At 48.5% G+C, this 26,514-nt stretch overlaps 1 protein-coding gene across 2 annotated transcripts in view; it reads left to right on the forward strand.

The window, feature by feature from the left end:
* Positions 1 to 26,514, forward strand: part of LOC137437861 (spectrin beta chain, non-erythrocytic 1) — a 156,225-nt gene that overhangs the window by 128,197 nt on the left and 1,514 nt on the right. For both annotated transcript variants that reach the window (XM_068132538.2, XM_068132541.2), the window contains 3 exons: positions 15,205 to 15,289; positions 15,658 to 15,857; positions 25,356 to 25,449. In XM_068132538.2, coding sequence (XP_067988639.2) covers positions 15,205 to 15,289; positions 15,658 to 15,857; positions 25,356 to 25,409 — 339 coding nt within the window. In that variant the 3' untranslated portion in view covers positions 25,410 to 25,449. The remainder of the gene's footprint in view (positions 1 to 15,204; positions 15,290 to 15,657; positions 15,858 to 25,355; positions 25,450 to 26,514) is intronic.

Genomic DNA, 26,514 nt, shown 5'->3' on the forward strand with positions numbered 1-26,514 from the left:
AGAGCCCTCATTGACGCGACAGGTCATTTATTGTGGCCAAATTGGAACCGGTAGCCTGACAATCAGATGCAAAATTGCCGGCGTGGGGGTAGACGCCGTAGTGGACACAGGAGCTAGCGCCACGATCATCAGCCCTGTGGTCCTTGATTCGAGCGCAGGTGGCTGGGATAAGATCCAGCGCCTGCAAAATTATAGTTTGCAGCTTGCTACCGGGGTAACGGCCCCGATCATAGGGCGTGGTTCTGTGACCCTCAAGTTAGGGTCGGTAAGGAGGGAGATAGATGTTTGGGTGGTGGAGGTGTGCGACCCATGTTTAATAGGGTTGGATTTGTTGACTGCCAGCGGTTGTAAAATCGACTTGTGCCGGGGGATCCTGCAGGTGGGAGTAGAAGAGCTGCCGTTAGGGGGAGTGAGCACGGCCGAGAGAGCGGAGCTGGAGGCTTCCGAGGCCGTGACCATCCCCCCAAGGGCCGAGGCGATAGTGCCGGCCCGGTGGGCAGCTCGCCCAACATGGCAGGAGTCCTGCGGCCTGGTCGAACCGGTGGCAGCGCAGTCCATACCGGGTTTAATCGTGGGCTGCACCCTTGTAAAAACGGACAGACCGGTAGTGGCCGTCCGAGTAATAAATATAAGTACAGAACCACGCACTATAGTAAGGGGCACGAGGGTAGCTGGCTGCACCCCAGTTGAGGAAGTCGCGACAGTGAGGGGCGAGAACGTCCAGCCGAGCCGGCCCCGGGGGGAGCCTTCAATAAGAAGTAGGAATTGGCCCGATCCCATTTGCGAGATGGTAAATCGTAGTAGCGTAGAGTTGGGAGGTACCCAGAGGGAGGCCTTACACAAACTGGTTGGGTCCCATTTGGACCTCTTCTCCCTGTCCACCGAGGATATTGGACGTACGGGCCTGGTGAAACATCAGATCCACACCGGTGAGGCCCGGCCTATTCGTCAGGCCGCCCGACGGCTCCCTTGGAGCAAGAGGGCGGAAGCTGACGAGCAGGTTGAAAAAATGCTCGACGCAGGCGTGATCGAGCCCTCGGGAAGTCCTTGGATGTCACCTGTTGTGCTGGTCAAAAAGAAGGATGGGACCACGCGGTTCTGCGTGGACTATCGCCAGCTAAACAACGTGACACTCAAGGACTCATATCCCCTGCCAAGGATTGATGACACCCTCGATGCCGTTGCGGGCTCAAATTGGTTCTCAACTTTGGACCTCAAGAGTGGGTATTGGCAGGTGGAGATGGATAGGGCAGGGAAGGAGAAAACGGCATTTTCCACAGGTAAGGGACTGTATCAGTTTACTGTGATGCCGTTTGGTTTGTGTAACGCCCCCGCCACCTTTGAAAGATTGATGGAGCATGTACTAGGCGGCATGCCATGGCAATCATGCCTGGTGTACCTGGATGACGTCCTAGTACATGCCAAAACGTTCCCCTAGGCAGTAGCTAATTTGGACCAGGTGTTCGGGTGCCTCAGACAGGCAGGGTTGAAGCTGAACCCGAGTAAGTGCACCTTGTTTGCCAAGGAGGTGGCCTATTTAGGCCACGTCATCGGTTGCGAGGGGGTAAAAACGGACCCAGACAAAATTAAAGCGGTAGAGGAGTGGCCCGCACCACGTACCATCAAAGAGGTGCGGGGATTTTTGGGACTCTGCTCCTACTACCGGCGCTTTGTGGCGAAATTTGCGGAGTTGGCCCGTCCCCTCCACCGGCTTACGGAGAAGGGGACGCGATTTAATTGGACACGGGAGTGCCACGAGGCCTTCCAAAAATTGAAGGGGTGTCTAACATCCGCACCCCTTCTAGCGTACCCCACTAGCAAGGGAGCATTTACCCTGGACACGGATGCGAGCCAGGAAGGATTGGGCGCAGTTTTGTCTCAGACACAGGAGGGCGTGGAGAGAGTGATTGGTTACTATAGTCGGGCCTTAAGTAGGCCCGAGCGAAATTATTGTGTCACTCGCAAAGAGTTATTGGCTATGCTGGCTGCCATGAACCATTTCCACCCGTACTTGTACGGGCGGAAATTTTTGGTTAGAACTGACCATTCCTCCTTGCAATGGCTCCTTCGGTTCAAGGAACCAGAGGGCCAAATTGCAAGGTGGTTGGAAAAGTTGCAGCAGTACGATTTTGATGTGGCCCATAGGGCCGGGAAGGCCCATGGTAATGCGGACGCACTCTCTCGGCGTCCTTGTCTGGGGGAAAACTGCAAATTTTGTGCGAGACGCGAGGAGAGGGAACAATTGGGCGATTCGGACCCGACCCTCGTTGTCCGGGCAACCCGGGTGAGAGGGCCAATTTTGCCACTAACCGCAGATGAGGAATTCGGAACTTTGGCATGGAGCACGGCCCAGCAGGAGGATCCTGTCCTGGGGCCAGTGTTCAATTGGGTCAAATTGGGGCAAAGACCAAAGGGGGAAGAGGTCACCCCCCTCGGGGCGCAAACAAAGGCATATTGGGCTCAGTGGCAGACCCTGGAATTGAAGGATAACATCTTGTATCGCAAGTGGGTGGAGGTTCCCTCTGATAAAACTTCCTGGCTGGTGGTAGTCCCAAATAAATTTAAGACCGATATATTGCAACAGGTGCATGGTACCCGCCCCGGCGGCCATTTGGGCAGGACAAAGACGACATCGCAGGTACGCCGGAGGTTTTATTGGGTGAATATGGGGCGCGACATACAGGACTGGTGTCGGAGATGCGACGCCTGTACTGCCAAAAAGGGACCAGCACGGAGGATGAGGGCCCCCCTTCAATTACACCAGGTGGGGGCCCCCCTAGAGCGGGTGGCCATGGATATCCTAGGCCCACTACCCCGCACCCGCCTAGGTAATAAGTACATCCTCGTTGTGATGGACTACTTCACCAAGTGGCCGGAGGCCTACGCCCTCCCCAACCAAGAAGCAGGGGTGGTAGCGCAGGCCTTCGTGGAAGGATTTGTGTGCCGGCATGGGATTCCACAGGAGTTGCACACCGACCAGGGACGAAATTTTGAGAGCAAATTGCTAAAAGATGTGTGCAGTCTCCTGTCAATTCGGAAAACCAGAACAACGCCTTTAAGACCTCAATCTGACGGGATGGTGGAAAGATTCAACCGAACTTTAATCCAACAACTGGCACTGTTCACCGCCACCCGTCAGGATGACTGGGACGAACATCTCCCTTATTTGCTCATGGCCTACCGAACCAGCCAGCACGGGGCCACCGCATGCAGTCCAGCGTTGCTTATGTATGGGCGGGAGTTACGGGCTCCCGCCGACTTGCTATGCGGTCCCGTGCCAGATACAGTGGTTAACCCGCCGAGGGAGGGGTACGCACGTCACCTAGAGGAAGGCATGGAGCTAGTCCATGCCTTCGCCCGCCGCCAACTCCATCTGGCGGGGGAAAAGATGAAGCGCAGGTACGACCACCGGAGCCAGGGGAGTCAGTATACTCCGGGGATGAAGATTTGGTTCTTCAATCCCCGGAGGAGGAAGGGTAGGTGCCCGAAACTCACCTCTCCCTGGCAAGGCCCGGGGGTCGTCCTGTCGCAAGTCTGTGACGTGGTAGTAAAAATCAAAATGGGGCCACGAGCCCTCCCTCGGATCGTCCACGCCGACCGGATAAGGCCTTACACCGGCGAGCAGGCGCCCCCGTGGATTGCCTCGGCTTTAGATGCCGAGGCGGGACCCAGTACCTCTGAATAAGGGGGGCTTATTAGTGCCAGAGGACCGGGGGATTGATGAGCGATGGGCCCGGTGGGTAAGGGTGGCATCCCTGCCACCCTTCCCAAGTGGGGCAAATGCGCTATAGTTTATGGGGTGTATGGCAGTGAAAACTAGCCCGGGTGGGTTAGGATATTGATAGGGCCCGAGAAGATGACATTAGGTGACGTTAAGGTTAGTTAGTGACTGATACCTGTAGTGGGGACGCAGGTAGATTAGTGTGGATTATAATGACGAGGGAGCGCAATAGTTTAAAGGGACGACTGGGAAGCGCAAGTTTCAGAGGGGAGTAGGTAGATGAGATGATGCTGTGTGAGAACTGGACAGGTGTGTGGAGCAGTGTGTGGAGCAGTGAGTGTTGTGGATCAGCGCGAATGCGCTTTGGGGAGAGAAGGGTGCAGGTGGCACCAGGTGTGAGAGCACAGGTGTGCAAGTACAGGTGTGTGGAGAGAGTTGGAGTAAGTGGTACGGAGTGGTGTGCATGGTGCGAAGGTGTGGATGGGGGAAGAGTGGACCCCTTTCACGAGTACCCAGGGCGGGTAGTGTAAGTGTTAGGTAGAGGGTATAGGTAAATTGTGGTTGGATATTGGCATTTGTGGTGCGGTTGCAGAATGGTATTGTGGATGGGTGCATTAGTGTTGTGGAAATGGCTGGGCGTGTAGCCTGTTAGTGTGTGTAGTTGGTTTGGGCACTCCACCACTGTGAGGATGTCGGCCAGGTGAGGCCGCAGGTGGGCTCTGGGAGCCGTTAGTGTCAGTGGGTGCCTGAGGATCCCGGGTGTGGATCGGGCAGCCCGTGCCAGAGAGGGCACTGAGGGGGTGAGAGGGCGAGAGGGCCTTCCCCAGTTAGTTAGGTTAGGGTGAGGAGCAGGTAAGCTCGGGTGGCAACTACAGTGGTGGAGGTGTGCAGGTGGGTAGACCTGCTGGGAGAGCTACACGTCACAGCCCAGAAATTGTGCGAAGGCACCGGGAGATGAATCGGGGGAGTGAGACCCCAAATTGAGAGGCACCACAGTTTGGTCAATGGGAATTGGTTTTTAGAACCCATAGTGTAAGTTGGCCAATGGATTGGCAGGGAAAGACCCCGGGTAATGTAAAGTTGTTAAGTCATTTAGGAAATAGTTAGGATTGATGAACCTGTCGCACCATACGCAGCCACTTACCTGAGGTGATGATGATGACTCCACACCTGTGTTTTCTTTGTTCTGTGTTGCAGGAAATGAGAATTGCTGTGTGGATTGGTGAGACGCATCACGACGTGGATGAGACATTGGGGTGATTCCATCTCTCCCTCCTTAGGAGGGACTGATGATGAATTGGTGATGGCAAATTTTGCTGTTGAGTTGGAGATGGCAAATTGTGATGAGAGTTGGAAATGGCAAATTTGATTGGTTAGGAGGGAGAGAAGACGAATTTGGTTTATGGGAGGAACGGGGAAGACAGTAGGGACGTTTGTTGATTTGTAAAGTAGATGTTTATGGGTAGTGTTGTGTTTTGTGGATACAGTAAGGGGTAAGGGAGGGGCAATGTAGGTTACCTGGTGGGGGGGGGGGGGGCGTACGGTAGGAACGTACCTGTCTCACCTGGTTCCCATGTGCCCCCAGTGTGCATCACCTTGTATTGCGTGCACTTTTGCGCCCTTACCACCTTACTCACTTGTCCTCTTCTTTTGTCTCCCACCTCCGAGGATCTGGCTTTGGGGCAGAGAGAGAGGAGAGAGAGGTGCTGGCTCCGCAGTTGTGGGCCTGTACTTTCGCTGCTTGCTGCCTGGATCGATACACCATATGGACCGCAAATTTTGTGGCCGCCCACCATGGACCGCAGTTCTTTTGCGGCCAAGCACCACCCGTTGATGGACCTCTGGGTCAACGTGGCACCTATGCCATACAGGTGAACCACTTATAGTTGGCCCCCCTGACGGCCACAATTTAGAAATGGACGCGGTTGGCGCCTTTCTTTATTTTTGAAGGAAGCCAGAACACCAAGTGGGCTCCAAGGCAAGACCAGCGGCAGAACATCGGCCGGCTGCGACACCACCGGTGACTATGAACATTTTATTGGTGCACCGGATGGTGCTGACTGTGTTATGGGGTGGTGCTTTTGGTGCTTGGATGGGGTGCTCTGCACATTATTAAAGGCCGTAAGGCCACAGAGCACTCGTGGGTTGGTGTATCGATGCTGGCATGCGTGCTCTCTCTATGCATAACATCTGCATGTGTTCCTCCAAAAACAGGTCCTGGATCGTAGTGTAAATATCAGTGTAGTCTTGTATAAATGATGCTCCCTACCGGCTGTATGTTTAGTTTGAGGATTCTTTCTGCGATTCGGTTATCCTGTGGGTGTGTTTCTGTGAGGAGAAGGGTGCAACGTCGCAGGGGGACATATTTACTCATTTGTGAACATCTGTAAAACTGTCGCACTCAGGGGTGAGTTAATAGTCGAGGGAACTACATCTGAGTGCCACACTAACGTAGGTAAAAATTTATCGGGTCGGGACGCCCCGAGGTAGAGAAGGGTGCAATGTTGCGGATATGGGATTTGGCCTCCATCCATATCCGCTTGTAAATATTCCCCTATTTCCCCAATACTCCCCAACTATCCCCAATCCCCCATTCCCTAGTCCCATTGTCTGTAAACAACACTCTGTAGCCCCGACCTTCCCCTTTTTCCCCCATTAAATGTCGTGCCCAGGTTCACCGCATCTCACGTAGACAACTATAGGACATCTTGCTAGTTATTCTTAGTCTATGTCAGTTAAGGACTCGTTTCCATTAATTCTGACTCTTCGTTGCACCAGAATGTGATTGTATGGCACCATTAGTAAGTTTAGGACCTCCCAATACCTCCCCGCATCTCTTCCTCATGGAACAACAACACCAACAACAACAACAGCGGCGGCGGCGGCGCGGGGAGTGTGCGTCCTCACTCCGGCTTGGTTAGCCGCCATTGAACATGTGCTCCGACGGGGTTACCACGCAGGGGCTCACTGTCAGCTCCTCGTCAAGGGCGGAGCCCGGTAACCCCCCGCACCCAATGAGAAGCGGCGGACCGATTCCATCTGGGGCGGAGCTAACGAGCCGAGGGCGTGTCACTCCCCGCTGGGCATGCGCAGGAAGACGGAGGTGACGTCAGATGCGCCTCAGCTTGGAGAGAAAAGGACGCCACCTCCAGCGCGACGATACCTCCCCGCATCTCTGGGCCGGACCGGGTCGATTCTGCCCCTGAGCCAAGGTGCACCTTGAGCTATCGACTGCCTGCCCTTCCCTGCCATCAATCCCCGTGTAAGTCAGTCTTGTCCCGTTTGTCTGTGGTCTGTCGGGGCTAAGATAAGACTGTGTCTAAGTGTCCATCTTGCTGTGCTTTACCTCTTGTCGTGTAATCTAACCGTTCTGCATAACCAATATTATATCCTCCTCCGGAGGTCTTGAGAACTGTACCCCTTGTGTCGTTGCCTTAATCCCAGCCGTTGTGTCCTTTTCCTTCATTGATTTAGCATAGCGCGATTCGGCCAACGTTCGAGTGTAATCGGGTAACTTGTGCGAACACGGCGGCCATTCCGCTCGGTCAAGCAACATCTAAGTCGTGTCCGTAACAATATATATATATATATATATATATATATATATATATATATATATATATATATATATATATATATATATATATATATATATATATATATATACATATATATATATATATATATACATATATATATATATATATATATATATATATATATCTTGACATCCCTTGACATCTCATAAGTCCCACGACGAACTTACTCATGCAAATATTAATCCACGAATAGTTCCCTTCTGGAACAATATGGTACAATAGAGCATGTCATGGATGATGGGATGCACAACAAGTCAAACTTGTGTTACGTGGTCCTCCCGGTAACTACCTGGTCTTGGTGACCCCTGGACCGTGGGAGGACCCCGCCAGAAAGATATCTGATTTATACGCTTTCGTAGCGCAATCAATATGAAAGACACAATAATTCAAGTCAATAAGAAACCCCACACCAAGGATCCGGATTACTTAATAATATATTCTCCATCCATCATCAGCAATCAACAATCCATCAACAATCTTACTAAGATGGCCATCTCATAAATTTCCCCCCTTTCCCCACTTACGTCCCCTCAATGGTCACTGTCCCTCACAATGTCTCTGGGCCCCTCCACACCAAGGTGAAGGTGGACTTCTCCGCACACGGGCGGTTGAACGAACCCCTGGCTGACGTGTTCCAAACGTGCACGTCGCGTACCGGGAACAGCTGCTGCAGCGCACACCTCCTTGCAAAGCAAAGTGGGCAAAGCAAAGCGCGGCTTGCAAAGCGCGCGAGGCCCAAGGTGCGACCAGTATGCGTCCTTGTAGACGTTGAGGCGAACTGTGCCGGACGCTTGGTTCCGTGCACGAACCCACGGCAACTTGACGTGTAATCGGTAATTACCCCGCGCAGGTAACTCCTTTCGCCAGACGGGCTTTCAAACGCAGCGTCCCCCACGCTGCTCAATATCGACACCGCTCCGTCGGAGCTGGGCGAGGAAGAAGAAGATAGCCGCTTCCCCAGGACCTCGTGTCTTGTTTCTTCTTCCGGTTCACTATCCCGTTTCCGGTCTCCTGTTATCCGGAGCCTCTCTAACCCTTTAACCACAACAACCTTTAATAGAATAAACATTAATAAGCAATGACATGAATAGTAACTCCTCTAAATCCGGGATCCGTAACACTCCCCCCCTTCAAGAAAGAAAGTTTTGACCCCGCGAAAACTTTCTGTGCCGGCCAACTTTGATAAACCAACCCGATACCCCAAATCATCAGTTCCCCCCGGGCACAATTATCGCATCTCAAAAATAAAGCAACAAACTTTCACCAAAACCCCCCAGAGATTCCAAGGTAATTCCCTCTAGACCAAGCGTCAACCACTTCTAGTTGCTCTTGGATGGAGGCCCAGCTGAGTACTCACTACATGGACGCCTTAAGGAATGTGGGGTTCACGGTTAGTCCGGGGAGGAAAGTTCATTAAATGGACGCCTTAAGAACGTGGAGTTCACGGTTAGTCCGTGTAGGAACGTTCCCTACCGGGACGCCTTTTAAGAACGTGGCGTTCACGGTTAGCCCGTGTAGGAGCCCAGGCTCGGCGGCTCCGCCGTATATAGAGTGCTTCAACTTCTCCGGACTCCTAACAGTTACGGTGGGACCCCTTGTCCCAGCAGTCCCCTGACTGGCGGTCTCCTTCTCGGCCAGTCCTCTGCCAATCCTTCTTTCGGGAGATGCCGTAACTCTGGGAGCCTCCATAGTATCGGCTGCTGCCAACACCAAAACTACCGCCAAGTGGTCCTCTTCTGTAGACCTCTCGACGCCTACGAAATGCCTTCCTACTGTTATGGTCCGACCCTCCAAATCCTTACCATTCCAATTCTTCTCTGCCTCCCTGGCGTCTCTTGTGCTTGCATACGTGACAAAGCCGAACCCTCTTGACCGTTGCGTTTCCCTGTCTTTTACCACCCGCACTTCCACCAGCGGCCATATCTGTTGAAGACAGAGGTCAGAACTTCTTCCTCTGTGTTGAAGTTCAGTCCCCCTACGAATAACTTGGAACTTTTGTCGCCATCCCGAGCTGGGGTGGTGTTATTTCCCCTGCGGGGCTCTTTACCCACCCTCGGGTTACCATAAATTTGCCCCCGGCCAAATCATTCCCGATAATCACAGATACCCCCTCTACAGGAAGCGTGGCTTGTAAACCGACGGTGACCGTCCTGACACCAAATCGGATTCCAAATGGATGACATGAAGTGGGGCACTAACACAGCCACCGATCCCTTGTAACCGAACACTATCACCAGTTGCGGTACTCTTTGACAATGGCAAAATGCCTTCAAGCATTAAGGATTGATGGGCTCCTGTGTCCCTCAATACCCTAACAGGTCTTGGGTTAGTCAAGTCTCCCTCGAGTGAGACAAACCCCTCATAAACAAGTGAATCCACTTGGATTCCGCCCAGGTTGGCCTTGGTTGGCCAGGTTGGCCAGGACCCAAATGACCCAGAGGACCCAAATGACCCAGAGGACCCAAATGACCCAGAGGACCCAAATGACCCAGACATCTCTGATGACTGGGTCCTCTGGGTCATTTGGGTCCTCTGGGTCATTTGGGTCCTCTGGGTCATTTGGGTCCTCTGGGTCATTTGGGTCCTCTGGGTCATTTGGGTCCTCTGGGTCATTTGGGTCCTCTGGGTCATTTGGGTCATTTGGGTCCTCTGGGTCATTTGGGTCCTCTGGGTCATTTGGGTCCTCTGGGTCATTTGGGTCATTTGGGTCATTTGGGTCCTCTGGGTCATTTGGGTCCTCTGGGTCATTTGGGTCCTCTGGGTCATTTGGGTCATTTGGGTCCTCTGGGTCCTCTGGGTCATTTGGGTCCTCTGGGTCATTTGGGTCCTCTGGGTCATTTGGGTCATTTGGGTCCTCTGGGTCATTTGGGTCCTCTGGGTCATTTGGGGCATTTGGGTCATTTGGGTCCTCTGGGTCATTTGGGTCCTCTGGGTCATTTGGGTCCTCTGGGTCATTTGGGTCCTCTGGGTCATTTGGGTCCTCTGGGTCATTTGGGTCCTCTGGGTCATTTGGGTCCTCTGGGTCATTTGGGTCCTCTGGGTCATTTGGGGCATTTGGGTCATTTGGGTCCTCTGGGTCATTTGGGTCCTCTGGGTCATTTGGGTCCTCTGGGTCATTTGGGTCCTCTGGGTCATTTGGGTCCTCTGGGTCATTTGGGTCATTTGGGTCCTCTGGGTCATTTGGGTCCTCTGGGTCATTTGGGTCCTCTGGGTCATTTGGGTCCTCTGGGTCATTTGGGTCCTCTGGGTCATTTGGGTCCTCTGGGTCATTTGGGTCCTCTGGGTCATTTGGGTCCTCTGGGTCATTTGGGTCCTATATTCCTATCCTATAACATATATATCCTATAACCTATCCTATATATACACAAAGAATTAAGTTAAGCACCCCCCCCCCGTTTTTTTACAACCTCGCACATTACAAGTTTGTTGTCGTCAAAACAGTGTAATATACCCATGATATTGTTATATTTTCTGGAGAAGTGATATTATGGTCACATAAAAACATAACAATCATGCCGTTTTCAATATTTTATTCTGAATAATTTAAGGTGAAATTTTTTGGGAATTTTAGGCATATTTTCACCTCAATTTAAGTATGGAGCTATAGGTCCATCACGGACAGTGTGGATGACGTTTATGTTTTCTAACGTACAGTCATTGTTCTGAGAAGACCTCTAGCGATCTTTGCGTCAATAACGTGTGTAGGACCCACGTGATCGGATCACTGACTCAACCCTACGTCTCATAGACCCTGTAAGCCGTCGTATGCGTTGCTGTGGCAGGTTGTTCCATTCCCGATGTAATGCACGTTCCAATTCATCCAGATTGGCTATTGGAGGGACCATCTTCGCAATTTGTCGTCCCAACATGTCCCAAACGTGCTCGAGGGGGTTCAACCTGCCACAGCAACGCATACGACGGCTTACAGGGTCTATGAGACGTAGGGTTGAGTCAGTGATCCGATCACGTGGGTCCTACACACGTTATTGACGCAAAGATCGCTAGAGGTCTTCTCAGAACAATGACTGTACGTTAGAAAACATAAACGTCATCCACACTGTCCGTGATGGACCTATAGCTCCATACTTAAATTGAGGTGAAAATATGCCAAAAATTCCCAAAAATTTTCACCTTAAATTATTCAGAATAAAATATTGAAAACGGCATGATTGTTGTGTTTTTATGTGACCATAATATCACTTCTCCAGAAAATATAGCAATATCATGGGTATATTACACTGTTTTGACGACAACAAACTTGTAATGTGCGAGGTTGTAAAAAAACGGGGGGGGGGGGGGGTGCTTAACTTAATTCTTTGTGTATATATCCTATATCATATAACATATATCCTATATATCCTATAACATAACATATAACAAATATATCCTATATTATGTACTAGCGAGCGGCCGCGTACCAGCCAAAGGGGTAGCCCATGGTTAGCCTAAATATAGATTTGATGACGTCATGTTTACACATCTGAGCGACAGAAACTGTCTACACATCTGAGCGACAGAAACGTCTACACTGTTGGAGCTTCACTTTTGGAGAGACAGAAATTCCCAGGCAAACGCTATAACGCACCAGGTTTACAACCTGTGCGTTAATAAATGGTTGGTAACTCTGCCTTCCTCAAATTAGTTCGGACCTCCAAGTTAAAATGTTTGGCCAATTTCAAGAGGTCCGCTTTTAGTAACGCTCGGAACTGTGCCTCACTAGGTGTTACCGCAAAGTTCTGTGCAACAAACGCCATGGTGAGTGACTATCGTTAACACCTGTTAACCTTCACCCAAGACTTTACCACAATTTCTCAAAGATTTACCAATTAATAATTAATTAATTAATTTTAATTCCTAAAAATTATTATTTTATTATGTTATACAATTTTAGATCCCGGAATTCAATTGGACGAGCCCCCAATTCTGTTACGTGGTCCTCCCGGTAACTACCTGGTCTTGGTGACCCCCGGACCGTGGGAGGACCCCGCCAGAAAGATATCTGATTTATACGCTTTCGTAGCGCAATCAATATGAAAGACACAATAATTCAAGTCAATACGAAACCCCACACCAAGGATCCGGATTACTTAATAATATATTCTCCATCCATCATCAGCAATCAACAATCCATCAACAATCTTACTAAGATGGCCATCTCATAAATTTCCCCCCTTTCCCCACTCACGACCCCTCAATGGTCACTGCCCCTCACAATGTCTCTGGGCCCCTCCAGACCAAGGTGAAGGTCGACTTCTCCGCACACGGGCGGTTGAACGAACCCCTGGCTGACGTGTTCCAAACGTGCACGTCGCGTACCGGGAACAGCTGCTGCAGCGCACACATCCTTGCAAAGCAAAGCGGGCAAAGCAAAGCGGGCTTGCAAAGCGCGCGAGGCCCAAGGTGCGACCCGTACGCGTCCTTGTAGACGTTGAGGCGAACTGTGCCGGACGCTTGGTTCCGTGCACGAACCCACGGCAACTTGACGTGTAATCGGTAATTACCCTGCGCAGGTAACTCCTTTCGCCAGACGGGCTTTCAAACGCAGCGTCCCCCACGCTGCTCAATATCGACACCGCTCCGTCGGAGCTGGGCGAGGAAGAAGAAGATAGCCGCTTCCCCAGGACCTCGTGTCTTGTTTCTTCTTCCGGTTCACTATCCCGTTTCCGGTCTCCTGTTATCCGGAGCCTCTCTAACCCTTTAACCACAACAACCTTTAATAGAATAAACATTAATAAGCAATGACATGAATAGTAACTCCTCTAAATCCGGGATCCGTAACACTTGCTAATGTTTTGTGCTATTTGTTTTGTATATGTTTGAATGTTTTATATGAACCATCCATTTCAGCAGGACATTTGACTTTTTTGGATACAAAGTCGAGCTCATGGGAGGAGCTAGAACATAGAACTGATCAGGATGTAACAGAACAAAAGGAACTGTAAAAAGAGAGGGAAACACGCAAACAGCAGGTTTGAGTGACAAAATATAGGGAGACTTGGATAGATACTGGATGTGGATGTGGAAGAATGAGGGCTCGGGGAGGACATGGGAAGTGAACAAGATGGATACAGCCACAAATTGCCAGGAAGGAAAAACTGGAAACTGGAAAAGAGGTGAGTTTGGGGAGGGACAACAGGGGTAGAAAAGGTGGAGGGGGGAAAGGGGGAGGGGGAAAGGGGGAATGTAGGGGGGAGAGGAGGAGGGGGAGTGGAAAGGGGGAGGGGAGGGGAGGAGGGGAAATGGGGAGAGGGGGAGAGGGGAGGGAGGGCAAGGGGGGGGGGGGGAAATTGTGAGGAGAGGGGGAGGGAGGGCAAGGGGGGGGGGAAATTGTGAGGAGAGGGGAAGGGAGGGGGAAGGAAAGGGAGAGGGATGGGTGGAGGGGAGAGAGAGAGAAATGAGGAAGGAGAGAAGGGAGGGTGGAGGGGGAGAGAGGAGGGTGAGGGGGAGAGAGGAGGGTGAGGTGGGGTGGGGGGGGAGCAAGGAGGGCGAGAAGAGAGAGAGAGAAGAGAAGGGAAGGAGGGTGGAGCGAGGGTGGGGGGTAGGGAGAGGGGGTGAGTGACTATATTGCACAAAAATGTTAGTCAATGAAAAAATGGGTACTACGTGAAAACAAAAAGGCAGCTCTATCTACTGTAATGCCATGGCTTGCAAAAGCAGCCCGAACAGCGTTCACCAATCGCTAGATATGGTAAATTTTGTCAGATTTCACTCCAGGTTTGGACATTATTTAGTCTATAGCATCCAATCCTCATATCCGAATCCAGATTTTGATGATATGCTTCAATTATGTAATGACAATCGATCGTGTTTCCAAGGCAAGGCACATTTGAGTAGGTCGAAACAAAATGGCGGCTTAAGAACCCAGCCAGGTGCTGTGGGCTGACAAAGATGGCGGGCCGCCATATTGGTATGCCAGCACATCAGTTTTTTTTATTATGAGCACCTCGTTAATCATCTTCAAAAAGGATGTTATACTTATAACACACCCAAACACCCAGTTTTCATCCTTGCAATCTGTTGGAGGTCCAGGCGTATGCATGAAAAGTTTGGGGCCGCTAGCTTTCATGGTTTTGGAGTTATGGATGAGATGGACGGATGGACACTGCCTTTTATTGGCGCTGAGGAAGCGCCTTTAGTGATTGACTTCCAGCCAGTGTAACGCTAATTCCTGTCACAGGAATTCGGAGATCATATAAGTGGGCGTGGCAGTTCCTGATTGGTTCGTGTTGGGGAACGCCTTCTCGCTGCCGACGTGACGTAAATTCGCGCACGCGCACTGGTGATTGGCGCTGAGGAAGCGCCTTTAGCGATTGACTTCCAGCCAGTGTAACGCTAATTCCTGTCACAGGAATTCGGAGATCATATAAGTGGGCGTGGCAGTTCCTGATTGGTTCGTGTTGGGGAACGCCTTCTCGCTGCCGACGTGACGTAAATTCGCGCACGCGCACTGGTGAAGCTTACTCGATCTTACTCGATCCCATATTACATGTACTTTCATTGCATACAAATTATACTTCCTCCTAGAAATTCCATGCCCGAACCTCAGCGCAATCCAAGAGGATTCACTTGTTATTATAGATTAGCAAAAGTACCCATGGCTTTGCTGACAAATTTTAAGGTATTTGATGTGACTCGGCCAGTATTCAAATCGTCAACCTCCTCGAGTCCTAGACTCTTATCGTCGACCTCCAGATGCTCTAACCAATACACCACTGAGGTTCTCATGTATATCCTCAACCTATTTGGTCGATTTGATAACAGGAACATGTTCAAAATGTGTAATGCCTCATCGACAGTCATGCATGTGCTAATTGTCCAGTATGATGGTGAAGTGCAAGCTTGTTGTGATTTACTTGGATACGCTTGTCTCTTTGCACGTGACAGATCAAGCAGACGTTGGAGCAACTGAAAGAGAAATGGCAGGAAATGTTGACAACGTGGACAAAGCGCCTGGATTGGCTTTTACTGTGTATGTCCTCACCTCAATTGTACTCCTAAGTCACCGTTTCCAGCAAATCTATTGCTGGTATTTCCTTTTGATGCCCTTTAGATTTTTTGACCTTTGATGTCTTCTGATACTGCTAGAGACACAGAGATGGGACTTGATGAATTGTATGTTTGAGAAAATAACATAGCAATGACTCAAACATTCCAGGAATTCATGATCAAGAAAGACTAAAGGGTCTACCTAAGGAAGGGAGTACTGCTTAAGGGATTGTGGAGTTTATATCTTGCAGAAGAACGACACGAGAGTCATATAAAGTTCAACATCACCGTATTTTGTGACTGACTAGGCTTGTTCATTGTGACTCTTTGTCGCCACTCCCTTTTCACCAGTGGAGGAAAGCGGGCATTTTGAAAGAGCAGCTGTTGCAGCTGAGGCCTGGCTCAGAAGCCAGGAGGGTCTGGCAAGCAGCGGAGAGCTTGGAATGAGTGCTCCCGAGGTGGAAGATCTATTACGTCGGCACGAACATTTTGAACGTGCAGTGCACAATGGTTGGGAGGCCCGGATTACCCAGCTTGCTCGGCCCACAGGGGTGAGGAGTATTTACAATTTCTTTTCGTTGTGTTTCACAAGCAAATTATCGTTGTGGACAATCCTGTTAGGATAGATCTTCCTCGTGTTGTGATCCGGTGACCCCCCTCTGAACTCCTCTTCACTTTAACTACATCGGTGCTGCAATGGAGTGGCCCTCCGTCGTAAACCAATTCACATAGCCTTGAAAGCACTGTGTCAACGTCATAAAATGTCTTTATCAAATTAGCTGGGACTCATTTATATCGACCGGACCATCTCTATATTTGTCGCTAGGTTACCAGTGACGCGTAGCTCGCCGGATGTCACCGCATGAATGGGCAGGAAATGCCCTTCTTATATTGCTCGATCAAATACGGTATGTTTTAACCCAAATTAACATATAAATGATTAACTCGTGCAAGTGCAGCTCCCCAAAACAGAACCAACGTTTACAAATGGCATCATGTGTAACCTCGATCAGATTGAGTGAATTTAATTTGCATTTATTATTTACTTGCAGATAACCCGGTTCTACCAGGCTGTTGTAAGGGAATTAGTTTGCAATAGAGTGTGGAATATTTACGGAGTTGGACAGGGATGTCCTTTGACTGCATAATGTCAGGGGCCCGTGGAAATTCCTCGGGGTCTTTTGGGTCTGAAAAGTCTTCGGGGGTCTAAAGGGTCTTTAAGGGTTTTTGGGGTTCTCTGGATCTTTGTTGTCTTTTGGGTATTTAAGGGTCTTCAGTGTATTTTGGGTGTTCAGCCTATTTTGGGTCTTTTAGGTCCTTGGGGTCTTTTAGATCATCAGGATATTTTAGGTCCTCTGGGTCTTTTAGGTCGTCTGGGTCTTTTAGGTTGACTGGGTCTTTTAGCTCGTCTGGGTATTTTGGGTCTTCAGGGACTTTTGGGTCCTTGATGTCTTTTTGGTCCTCATGGTATTTTTGGTCCTCGTGGTCTTTTGGGTCATCTGGGGCTTTTAGGGTCTTCGGGGTATTTAAGGTCTTTTTTTTTTTTTGCATACAAGATCGAGGCTCGTGAAAGAGCTAACATTAATCACACAAAAAGACAAACCGACCCACAAAACACAAAAAACAAGGGGAGCGGCAGACAAGATGGGGAAAGAGGGGGAAGAGGGGGAAGGACACAAACACAACATTTGAGAGCAGGGACATCGGGAGGACTTGGGGGGAGGTGGGAGAGGATTAAAACATATGAACACTGCAAGGACTCTGGGGTGAATTACCGGGGGTAGAAAAGATCAAGGTTTTCGATGGGGGACGATAAGAGATGGTGGTGAACAGCTGTTTTAAAGACCTGGAGGGAGGAGTGGGATTGAAGGGAGTGGGGGAGTTTGTTCCAGAGGCGGGAGAAAAGGGGAATGAAAGAGTGAAGGTGAGCAGAGAGCCTAGACTTGGGCAGTTTAACCATAAGAGGGTTGCAGGCAGATCTTGTGCGACCTGAAGGAATATTGGGGGGACAGAGCACAGAGAGAGCTGGGGGAGCAAGGCCGGAGAGGAGTCGGTAGAAGACAGAAAGACCACCAACCTGCCTGCGGTGAGTGAGTGAAAGGCCCTCGGCGTTGACTACATCGCAGGAGATTCCAATGATTCTGAAAGCTTTGGCCTCAACAGCGTGAAGCCGAGCAAGGTGTGAGGCAGGAGCACCAGCCCAGAGGGGGGAACAGTATTCCATTGAGCTGCGGATGAAAGCCTTGTATGTGGTGAGGAGCTCAGGTGTGCCAAGGAAGGACTTCGCACGACGGAGGATGCCCAGTCGGCGACTGGCTTTGGAGGCCAGCTTGGAAATGTGGTTTTCCCAAGAAAGATCATGGCAGATAGTGAGACCCAAAAGCTTGAGCGACAGAACTTCTTGGAGAGGATTGTTGAGAAAGTAGATGGGAGGGTTGTCCAGTCGGTCCTTTCGGAGAGACATTGTAAGAGTGTGAGATTTGTCAGGATTAAAAGACATGTTCCACTTGTTTGACCAGTCTGTGATTTTGTCCAGGTCTGCAGAGAGTGAGGAGGCTGCAGACTGCCGATCTGAGGGATGAGGAATGGAGCGACAGAGAGTAGAGTCGTCAGCAAAGAGATAGAGAGGATTTTCAAGAGAGTCAGAGAGATCATTGATGAAGACCAGAAAAAGCACAGGGCCCAGAACACTACCTTGGGGAACTCCAGCCTGAACAGGAAGAGGAGATGAGAGAAACCCATTCAGGGCCACACGTTGACTACGACCAGAGAGGAAGTCCGCCAGCCATGCGTGGAGATTTCCATGGATACCAAAGGAGGAGAGTTTGGAGAGCAGAGCAGGGTGCCAGACCGTATCGAAGGCACGTGAAATGTCAAGGGAGACTGCTCTAATTTCCTGTTTGGCGTTGAGGACCTCCATCCATTGTTGAGAAAGCAGAAGCAGCATGTCCAGAGTAGAGTGACCAGGTCTGAAACCAAATTGATGAACAGAGATCAAGCCATTGGAGAAGCGGAAAGATTTAATATCTGAAGCAATGATGGATTCCATGACTTTGCTGATAATTGGGAGAAGTCTGTTGGTCTGTAGTTGGTCTGTAATTGGTCTGTAGTTGCTGGGATCTGTTTTTGCACCTTTTTTGTGCAAAGCGGTGATGTTGGCTGATTTCCAAGCAGATGGCAGATGACCTTGAGCAAAAGAGAGGGTGAAGAGAACAGAAAGAGGGAGTGAAAGAGCAGAAGAACATGATTTTAGGACCCGTGGGCTGATGCCGTCAGGACCAGTTGCAGAATCAGAGTCGAGGGTTGACAGAAACTTTTCCACCTTGTCAGGAGGAAAGGACACAGAGTCCAGGAGCAGCTGGGTACGACTGGGTACGGTGGGTACAGAGAGGGATGGGTTTGGGACACAAGATTTAGAGGCAAACACAGAGTTGAGGCATTCAGCTTTTTCACGTGCGGAGTCAGCCGTTAAGCCGTTTGAGGTGAGGGAGGGGATGGAGGGGGAACAAACACCAGAAACAGATTTGACCAGACGCCACCAGGATTTGGAAGAGGGAGACAGATAAGAGAGTTCGGTCTTGAGAATGGTGAGATATTGTTTCCTGGTTCTCCTGAGGGTGGACACACACTTGTTTCGGGCTTTGTGAAAGGAAATGAGATTTCCTTCCGTTGGATTTGCTTTCCAGGAGACGAAAGCAAGTTGTTTCAGGGCAACAGCCTCACCACAAGATTCCGTGTACCATGGACGGGAGGAAGGATATGACAACTGAAGACGAGATGGTTTCAATCTGTGCATGAGAGAGAGCAATTTACTTTGAAAGAATTCCCAGGATGAGTTGATGTCAGAGGCGGTAGAGATGGGAGACCAGTCCAGATGATTGATGGCTGCTTGAAGACCGTGCCAGTTGGCCTGAGTGAAATGCCAGACTCGTCGACGCTGAGGAGGCTCTCTGAGAATGGTCAGAGAGATGTCCACTTTGACAAGCACATGATCAGATGAGCCGATTGGAGCAGAAGAAGAGCAGCAGACATTTTCAGGGAAGTTTGTCATAACCAAATCCAGAAGAGAAGATGCTCCGTTGACTGAGATCCGGGTCGGGAAATTGACAGATTGTGTCAGTCCCAGTGAGTCGCAGAAGTCCTTTGCTGAAGAGCCATGGCTGGTGAGAGAGGTACCCACACCCAGCCAACTGGCATGGTGACAATTGAAATCACCACATATGAGGAAGAGAGAGTTGGGATGGGTAGATAGAAGTTGGTCCATATTATCAGACAGTGAGATGTAGATGGAGTCATCGCTGATTGGTGGACGGTACAACACACATATGAACAAAAGGTGGGAGCGAAGGGGAAGCCGTAGCCAAAGGTATTCCTGGGGGTGAGGTGGAGAGAGGGCAGTGGAGGGCGAGTGAGGAAGAGAGTTTTTTATAAAGATAGCAACCCCACCTCCAGGACGAGGCTCAGGTCTATCATACCGGAGGAGGGAGTAACCTGGGAGAGATACCAAGGCATCAGAGACATCATGAAGGAGGAAAGTTTCTGTTAAGCAGATCACATCTGGTTTGTCAGAAGCAACCTGTATGGAGAGGTCAGTCAAGTTTGAGCGAAGGCCCCAGATGTTTGAGGTCCATACCGTTAATGAAGAGGAAGGGGGAGCATCGGGTCCAGAACAGGGGGGGGAGGGGTAGGGTAAGATGTGGAAGAGGAGGAAGAGGTAGGGAGAGCTGTTGAAGGTGTGTCAGAGATTTCAGAATAGCTTGGAGAAAGGGAAGAATGGGGCGGACAAAAGGTTTGATGGAGATTGGGTGAGGCACAGTGAGGTGTTATTTGAGGAGGGGGAAGAGCAAGGCAGAAGGTTTGGGGAGATGAAGGTGAAAGTTGGAAGGAGGAAGAAGCAGGGAGGATGCTTTGAGGAGGAGGGGTGAGAGGGGAGTCTAGGAGGGGAGGAGCGAGGGAGAGTCTCGGAGGGGAGGGGTGTGGGAGGAGTTTAGGAGGGAGGGGAGGGAAGGGGCAAGGGGGGAGATTTGAAAGGGATGGGTGATGGGGAGGATTTGGAGGGGAGGGGTGAGATTGGATTTTGAAAAGTGTACGATTCATGGGAAACGAACATTTTTTGCAAAATGAGTTTGAGACCTTCGAGTCAAAAATACGTTTGAGGACACTGGAGGAGGGATGGAGTTCTGGATAGTTTATGGAATGTAGAAAGGAGGAACTGTAAGAGATGGTATTATATATATTTTTTGGAATGAATAGATTTGGTGAGCAAGACGAAAGCATCCTTTTGTAGGAAAAGAAGAAAAGGGTGTTATAATATATAAGAGAAAATAGTTGTTCAGGGGAGAGATTATACATTTCTAACCGCGTGATCGCGAACGAAGAACGAACGAACAAAAAGAACAACAAATAAACGAATAAGACCTGGGAAGGAAATATTTTTTTTGGGGTTTTTTTTTTTTTTTTGTGAGTACAGATATTAAACAAGGAGGTACGGGGTGAACGACTGGTACGAAACAGAGAACGAAAATAATTTCAGCGCATTCGACGAATCGCTGAGAGAAAAACAAACCACAAGGTCGGAGACGGTACGGTAGTCTAAGCCTACGAGTACTAGGCCGCAGAATACTCGATACCATTAACCGACGATTGTGTATACATGTACGAAAAATTAGCACCGAAAATTTTCCAAAAGATACGCTATAGGTACATACACCGAAAGATAGATACAGTCTCGACAAAAACACAATTGAGAAATATCACTTAGCTTCGAAAGCGTGAGCGCATGGAGCAGCTTCGAAAAGACGTGACCTCGCCGTGATCTCGCGAGATCTCACTCTCGGCGTCTTTTGGGTCTTCTGTGTGTTTTTGGGTCTTTAAGGGTCTTTTGTGTCTTCTGGGTCTTCCAGGTCTTTAGGGGTCTTGGGGTGGGGAAGGTGGGGTGGTCTTCAAAGGTCAAACGGGCCTCAGCAGTCTAAAAACTCGAAAGGTACATTCCAATGGCACATAATTAATAGACATATGTAATTAATAGACAGGATGCAACCGACGATCAAACAGTACGCAATTAATAGACATATAGTCACACAGCTAGAAGGATGGACGGCTTCACCAACCGTGTTTTTTTCGGTTTTATATATTTCGATATTTCGATATATCGATAGCTAGGCAGATTGACTGAATAGCTTGGGGCTTTTAGCCTTTATTATTAACTTCCTGTATATGTGCAAACCAACGACTCTGAGCAAAAAAAATGAATATCTCGAGATTCCGTGAAGAACTTTAAACGTCCTCTTGCACTGTCTGGGCCCAAAAGCTCCAAAATGAGGTATCATTCATCCTTGTACGTGCTGTGGTTACAATGTTTACCCTGATCAGACAACTTGCATATACACTACATGACCAAAAGTATGCGGACATGTGAACATCAAACATCTCATTCCAAAATCATGGGCATTAATATGGAGTTGGTCCCCCCCCCCCCCCCCCCCCCTCCCCCCCCACCCTTTACTATAACAGCCTCCACTCTCCTGGGAAGACCTTCCACTAGATGTTGAAACTTTGCTGCAGGGATTTGCTTCCATTCAGCCACAAGAGCACTAGTGAGATCTGGCACTGATGTTGGGTGATTAAGCCTGGCTCACAGTCGGTGTTCCAATTCATCCCAAAGGTGTTCGATGGGGTTGAGGTCAGGATTATGTGAAGGCCAGTCAAGTTCTTCCACACCGATCTCGACAAACCATTTCTGTATGGACTTCGCTCTAGCCGACGCTTGGCATTGCACATGGTGATCTTCGGCTTGTGTGCGGCTGCTCGGCCATGGAAACCCATTTCATGAAGCTCCCGACGAACAGTTGTTGTGCTGACGTTGCTTCCAGAGGCAGTTTGGAACTCAGTAGTGAGTGTTGCAACCGAGCACAGACGATTTTTACGTGCTTCAGTACTCGGCGGTCCCGTTCTGTGAGCTTGTGTGGCCTACCACTTCGTTGCTGAGCTGTTGTTGCTCCTAGACATTTCCACTTCACAATAACAGCACTTACAGTTGACCGGGGCAGCTCTAGCAGGGCAGAAATTTGACAAACTGACTGGTTGAAAAGGTGGCATCTTATGACTGTGCCACGTTGAAAGTCACTGAGTTCTTCAGTACGGCCCATTCTACTGGCAATGTTTGTCCATGGAGATTGCATGGCTGCGTGCTTGATTACATATACCTGTCAGCAATGGGTGTGGCTGAAAGAGCTGAATCCACTAATTAGAAGGGGTGTCCGCATACTTTTGGTCATGTTGTGTGTGTGTGTGTGTGTGTGTGTGTGTGTGTGTGTGTGTGTGTGTGTGTGTGTGTGTGTGTGTGTGTGTGTGTGTGTGTGTGTGTGTGTGTGTGTGTGTGTGTGTGTGTGTGTGTGTGTGTGTGTGTGTGTGTGTGTGTGTGTGTGTGTGTGTGTGTGTGTGTGTGTGTGTGTGTGTGTGTGTGTATATATATATATATATATATATATATCTTACCTAGTTGTTTTGTTATCATCATAATAAATCTCCCAAGGAGCTGATCCTCTAGGAATCCCTGCCGGAATCTAGGAATCGTTTGGGTTGTATGAGGAACAGATCTATGTGAGTGTCGATGCTGCCAAAGCAGTTTCTTGGTCGATAGGGGAGGAATTTGTAATTTGTTTGTGGTGCCGGTGATGGCTCGCCTGCTGTTCACGAAGGACACCGTGGATCTTTAACATCCACCAACTAATGTCGGTAGACGGGACAGCGGTTTAACGTCCATCCAAGACATGGCACATACATTGATGAATCACCCTGCCTGTGAAATACCAGGATGGCAGTTTATAGCTAAAATATAATCGTTTCTAGCAGGTTATCTTTCTTATATTCTTTATTTATTTATATATATATATAAAAGAAAGTTTTTGTTTGTTTGTTTGTTTGTCTGCACGCGCTCATCTCCTGAATGGTGAAAGATAGGAGGAAACCTCTGAAACAAAAAATGTCGGGACGGGCCCCGGGAAGGTTATGGGCTTTGTGGCGAGGCCTGGGCCCATTTCGCAATAAATCTTCTTCTTCTTTAAAAATGCTCTTGAAGTACAACTTATGCACTTAATAGGAATATCTGACCGATTGCAACACGTGCTTTCAAAATTCTCTCGCGGGGCCCGACAGAAGAAAGAACAAGGAATCGTTGAGCACCAACTGATACCGGGCTCGCGTCAGACCCATGAACAGAAGATTAAATTCATTCAAAAAGAACCCGGACAACGCCGGGTGCATTCCGCTAGTAGTTTATAAAATAGAGACTTTGAAGGTCGTCGGAAGAAACAAAATCTGAAAGTTTACCGCTGTCGATGGTTTTGTACACCACCCTATTTAACACGTTACATTCGTTCTTCGTGCCTGTTGTTTGTCTTTTATGGCGTCCTTAAAAACAGTAAGCTACTTGTTTGGAATGATTTTCAATTTTGTTTCATTCCCAGACAGGCAGACTAATCTTTTTAAATCTTACTCCTCTTTGCACATTTGCGATCGGGGAGAATTCAGAGCCAACTTATTGTTAAACTACAGATTTGTTTTCCGATTCGTGTTCAAAATATAACATTAAATTTAAATTTTTGTCTCTTACAAATTGGTCATCAATAAAAGATTATCACAAAATATTTTCTTAATCAATTGGCTAATAGCATAACTAAACCACAAGTGCTTCATCCGAAGATGTATCTTTTAGGAATTTAATTAAATAAGTCATTTATAAAATTCAATAATTAATTGATTAATCAATAATTAATCAATTAATCAATAAATTAATTAATCGATTAAATGATTAATCAATAAATCAAAAATGTATTTAGAGATAAATCAATATAATATCAATCAAAATAATCAATATAATAAATCAATAAATCAATAAATCAAAAAAAACTTTGTCAAAGTGCCTCGATGTTGTGTACAAAAAAAAAAAAACTTTTTAAAAAATTGTTCTTCGATCATAGTTTATAGACGTAGAGAGACAGACAGAAATAACCCGATTGCTTAACCCCGTTTTTCGCTTCGCATGCACGGGGGTAAATACTCCGCAGTAAGTCTCTTCGTCTCAACCGGTACTGATACGAACATTTCCGTTGACATGAATAAGGTATGATAGAGATGTACCTGAAGCATTATCAGTCGTACTTATTATCATAAACCTGAAACAAATGCTTTACAATCCCTTAGCTGGCATACAAGGCCCGGAAAGGCAAAATGTATCTTTACGTCGACAGCTGCACATCAACACTTATGACCAATACATCATGGTGAAGTTATTACCTGCGCCACCGAAGGTAGATGGAGGTTATGTTTTCACACCTGTCTGTCTGTCTGTTTGTCTGTGAACAAAATATCTCAAAAGGTTGTGGACGTATTCGGGCGAAATTTGGCAGAGATGTAGCGTATGTGACACAGACGAAATGATTAGATTTTGGTGAAGATCCACATTCGGATCCGGCTAGTAGAATTTTTAAAGTGATTCTTCACCATTGGGAGATCGGGCCAAAAACGATACATAGGAGGATATCTCAAAAAGTTATGGACAGATTTGGACGAAACTTGGTGGACAGGTTGGGTGTGTGACAAGGAAGAATCGATTCGATTTTGGTGAAGATCTGAATATGGATTCGGATACGATAATTATTTAATTTTTAAGTGCTTCTTCACCATTGAGAGATCGGGCCAAAGCGATACATAACATGATATTTAAAAATGTTATGGACGAGTTATGACTAAACTTGGTGGACGAGTTGGTTTGGTGACAAGAACAAGTGCATTAGATTTTGTTTCAGGTTCGAATCCAGATCCGGCGTATCGGTGGGATATAAAACATAAAGTGTTCAGCCAGGTGGAGGTATGCTCTCTACCGAGTGACGTTTTATTGGTACCTGTGTTTCCCTTAATGTTTCTTATTCATAAATACCCCAGAGTTATGCTTTGAATATTCATCGTCGTCATTCAGGAAATGAATGGAAGATCGCCACACAATGCATGATTCTACCACTTCGCGTTTTGATGGTTTTGTCTTTCAGATCGAGTTGCAATGCCAGTTGAGACAAGAGAGCGGTGGAGAGACTACGAAGTAGGTGTAATGATAAAGACTGCTGACCTTGGCCGGTTCCTGTGGTGAGCACGTTTACCCCGTAACCTCCTCTCGTATCTCACATCTCATTCTGACCGTCTTTGCCATATTAGTCAAAGTAAGCCATCTTTGGATACGTCACGGCTACATTTTGCCCTCCTCACGGCTAGATTATTCCCTCTGCCTGAATGGATGGAGATTATGGGTTCACCACTGTCTGTCTGTTTGTCTGTCTGAGCAGGATATCTCAAAAAGTATGGATTGATTCGGTCGAAGATTCGGTTGGTGTGTGACAAGGACGAAATGATTCGATTTTGGTGAAGATCCGGGATCCGAGAATTTTTTAAGTGATTCTTCACCATTGAGAATAGGGCCAAAAACGATATATAGCAGGATATCTCAAAAGGTTGTGGACATATTCAGACAAAACTTGGTGGATGAGTTAGGTAGGTGACAAGAACAAGCCGATTAGATTTCGGTGTGTCACAAGGACGATGCGGATCCAGCCGATCGGCAGGATACAAAACATGTAATTGTACTCTAAACAGACGTGTGTGTGTGTGTGTGTGTGTGTGTGTGTGTGTGTGTGTGGGGGGGGGGGGGGGGGGTCTGTGTGTGTGGATCTGTGTGTGTGGATCTGTGTGTGTGTGTTTGTGGATATGTGTGTGTGTGTGTGTGTGGATATGTGTGTGTGTGTGGATATGTGTGTGTGTGTATGTGTGTGGATATGTGTGTGTGCGTGTGTGTGTGTGTGTGTGTGGGGGGGGGGGGGGGATCTGTGTGTGTGGATCTGTGTGTGTGGATCTGTGTGTGTGTGTTTGTGGATATGTGTGTGTGTGTGTGTGTGTGTGTGTGTGTGTGGGGGGGGGGGGATCTGTGTGTGTGGATCTGTGTGTGTGTGTTTGTGGATATGTGTGTGTGGATCTGTGTGTGTGGATCTGTGTGTTTGTGGATCTGTGTGTGTGTGTTTGTGGATATGTGTGTGTGTTTGTGGATATGTGTGTGTGGGGGGGGGGGGGGGATCTGTGTGTGTGGATCTGTGTGTGTGTGTTTGTGGATATGTGTGTGTGTGTGTGTGTGTGTGTGTGGGGGGGGGGGGGGGGGGATCT

Source organism: Myxine glutinosa, chromosome 12, assembly GCF_964187855.1.
Source record: "Myxine glutinosa chromosome 12, kmMyxGlut1.1, whole genome shotgun sequence".
Classification (NCBI taxonomy): Eukaryota; Metazoa; Chordata; class Myxini; order Myxiniformes; family Myxinidae; genus Myxine; species Myxine glutinosa.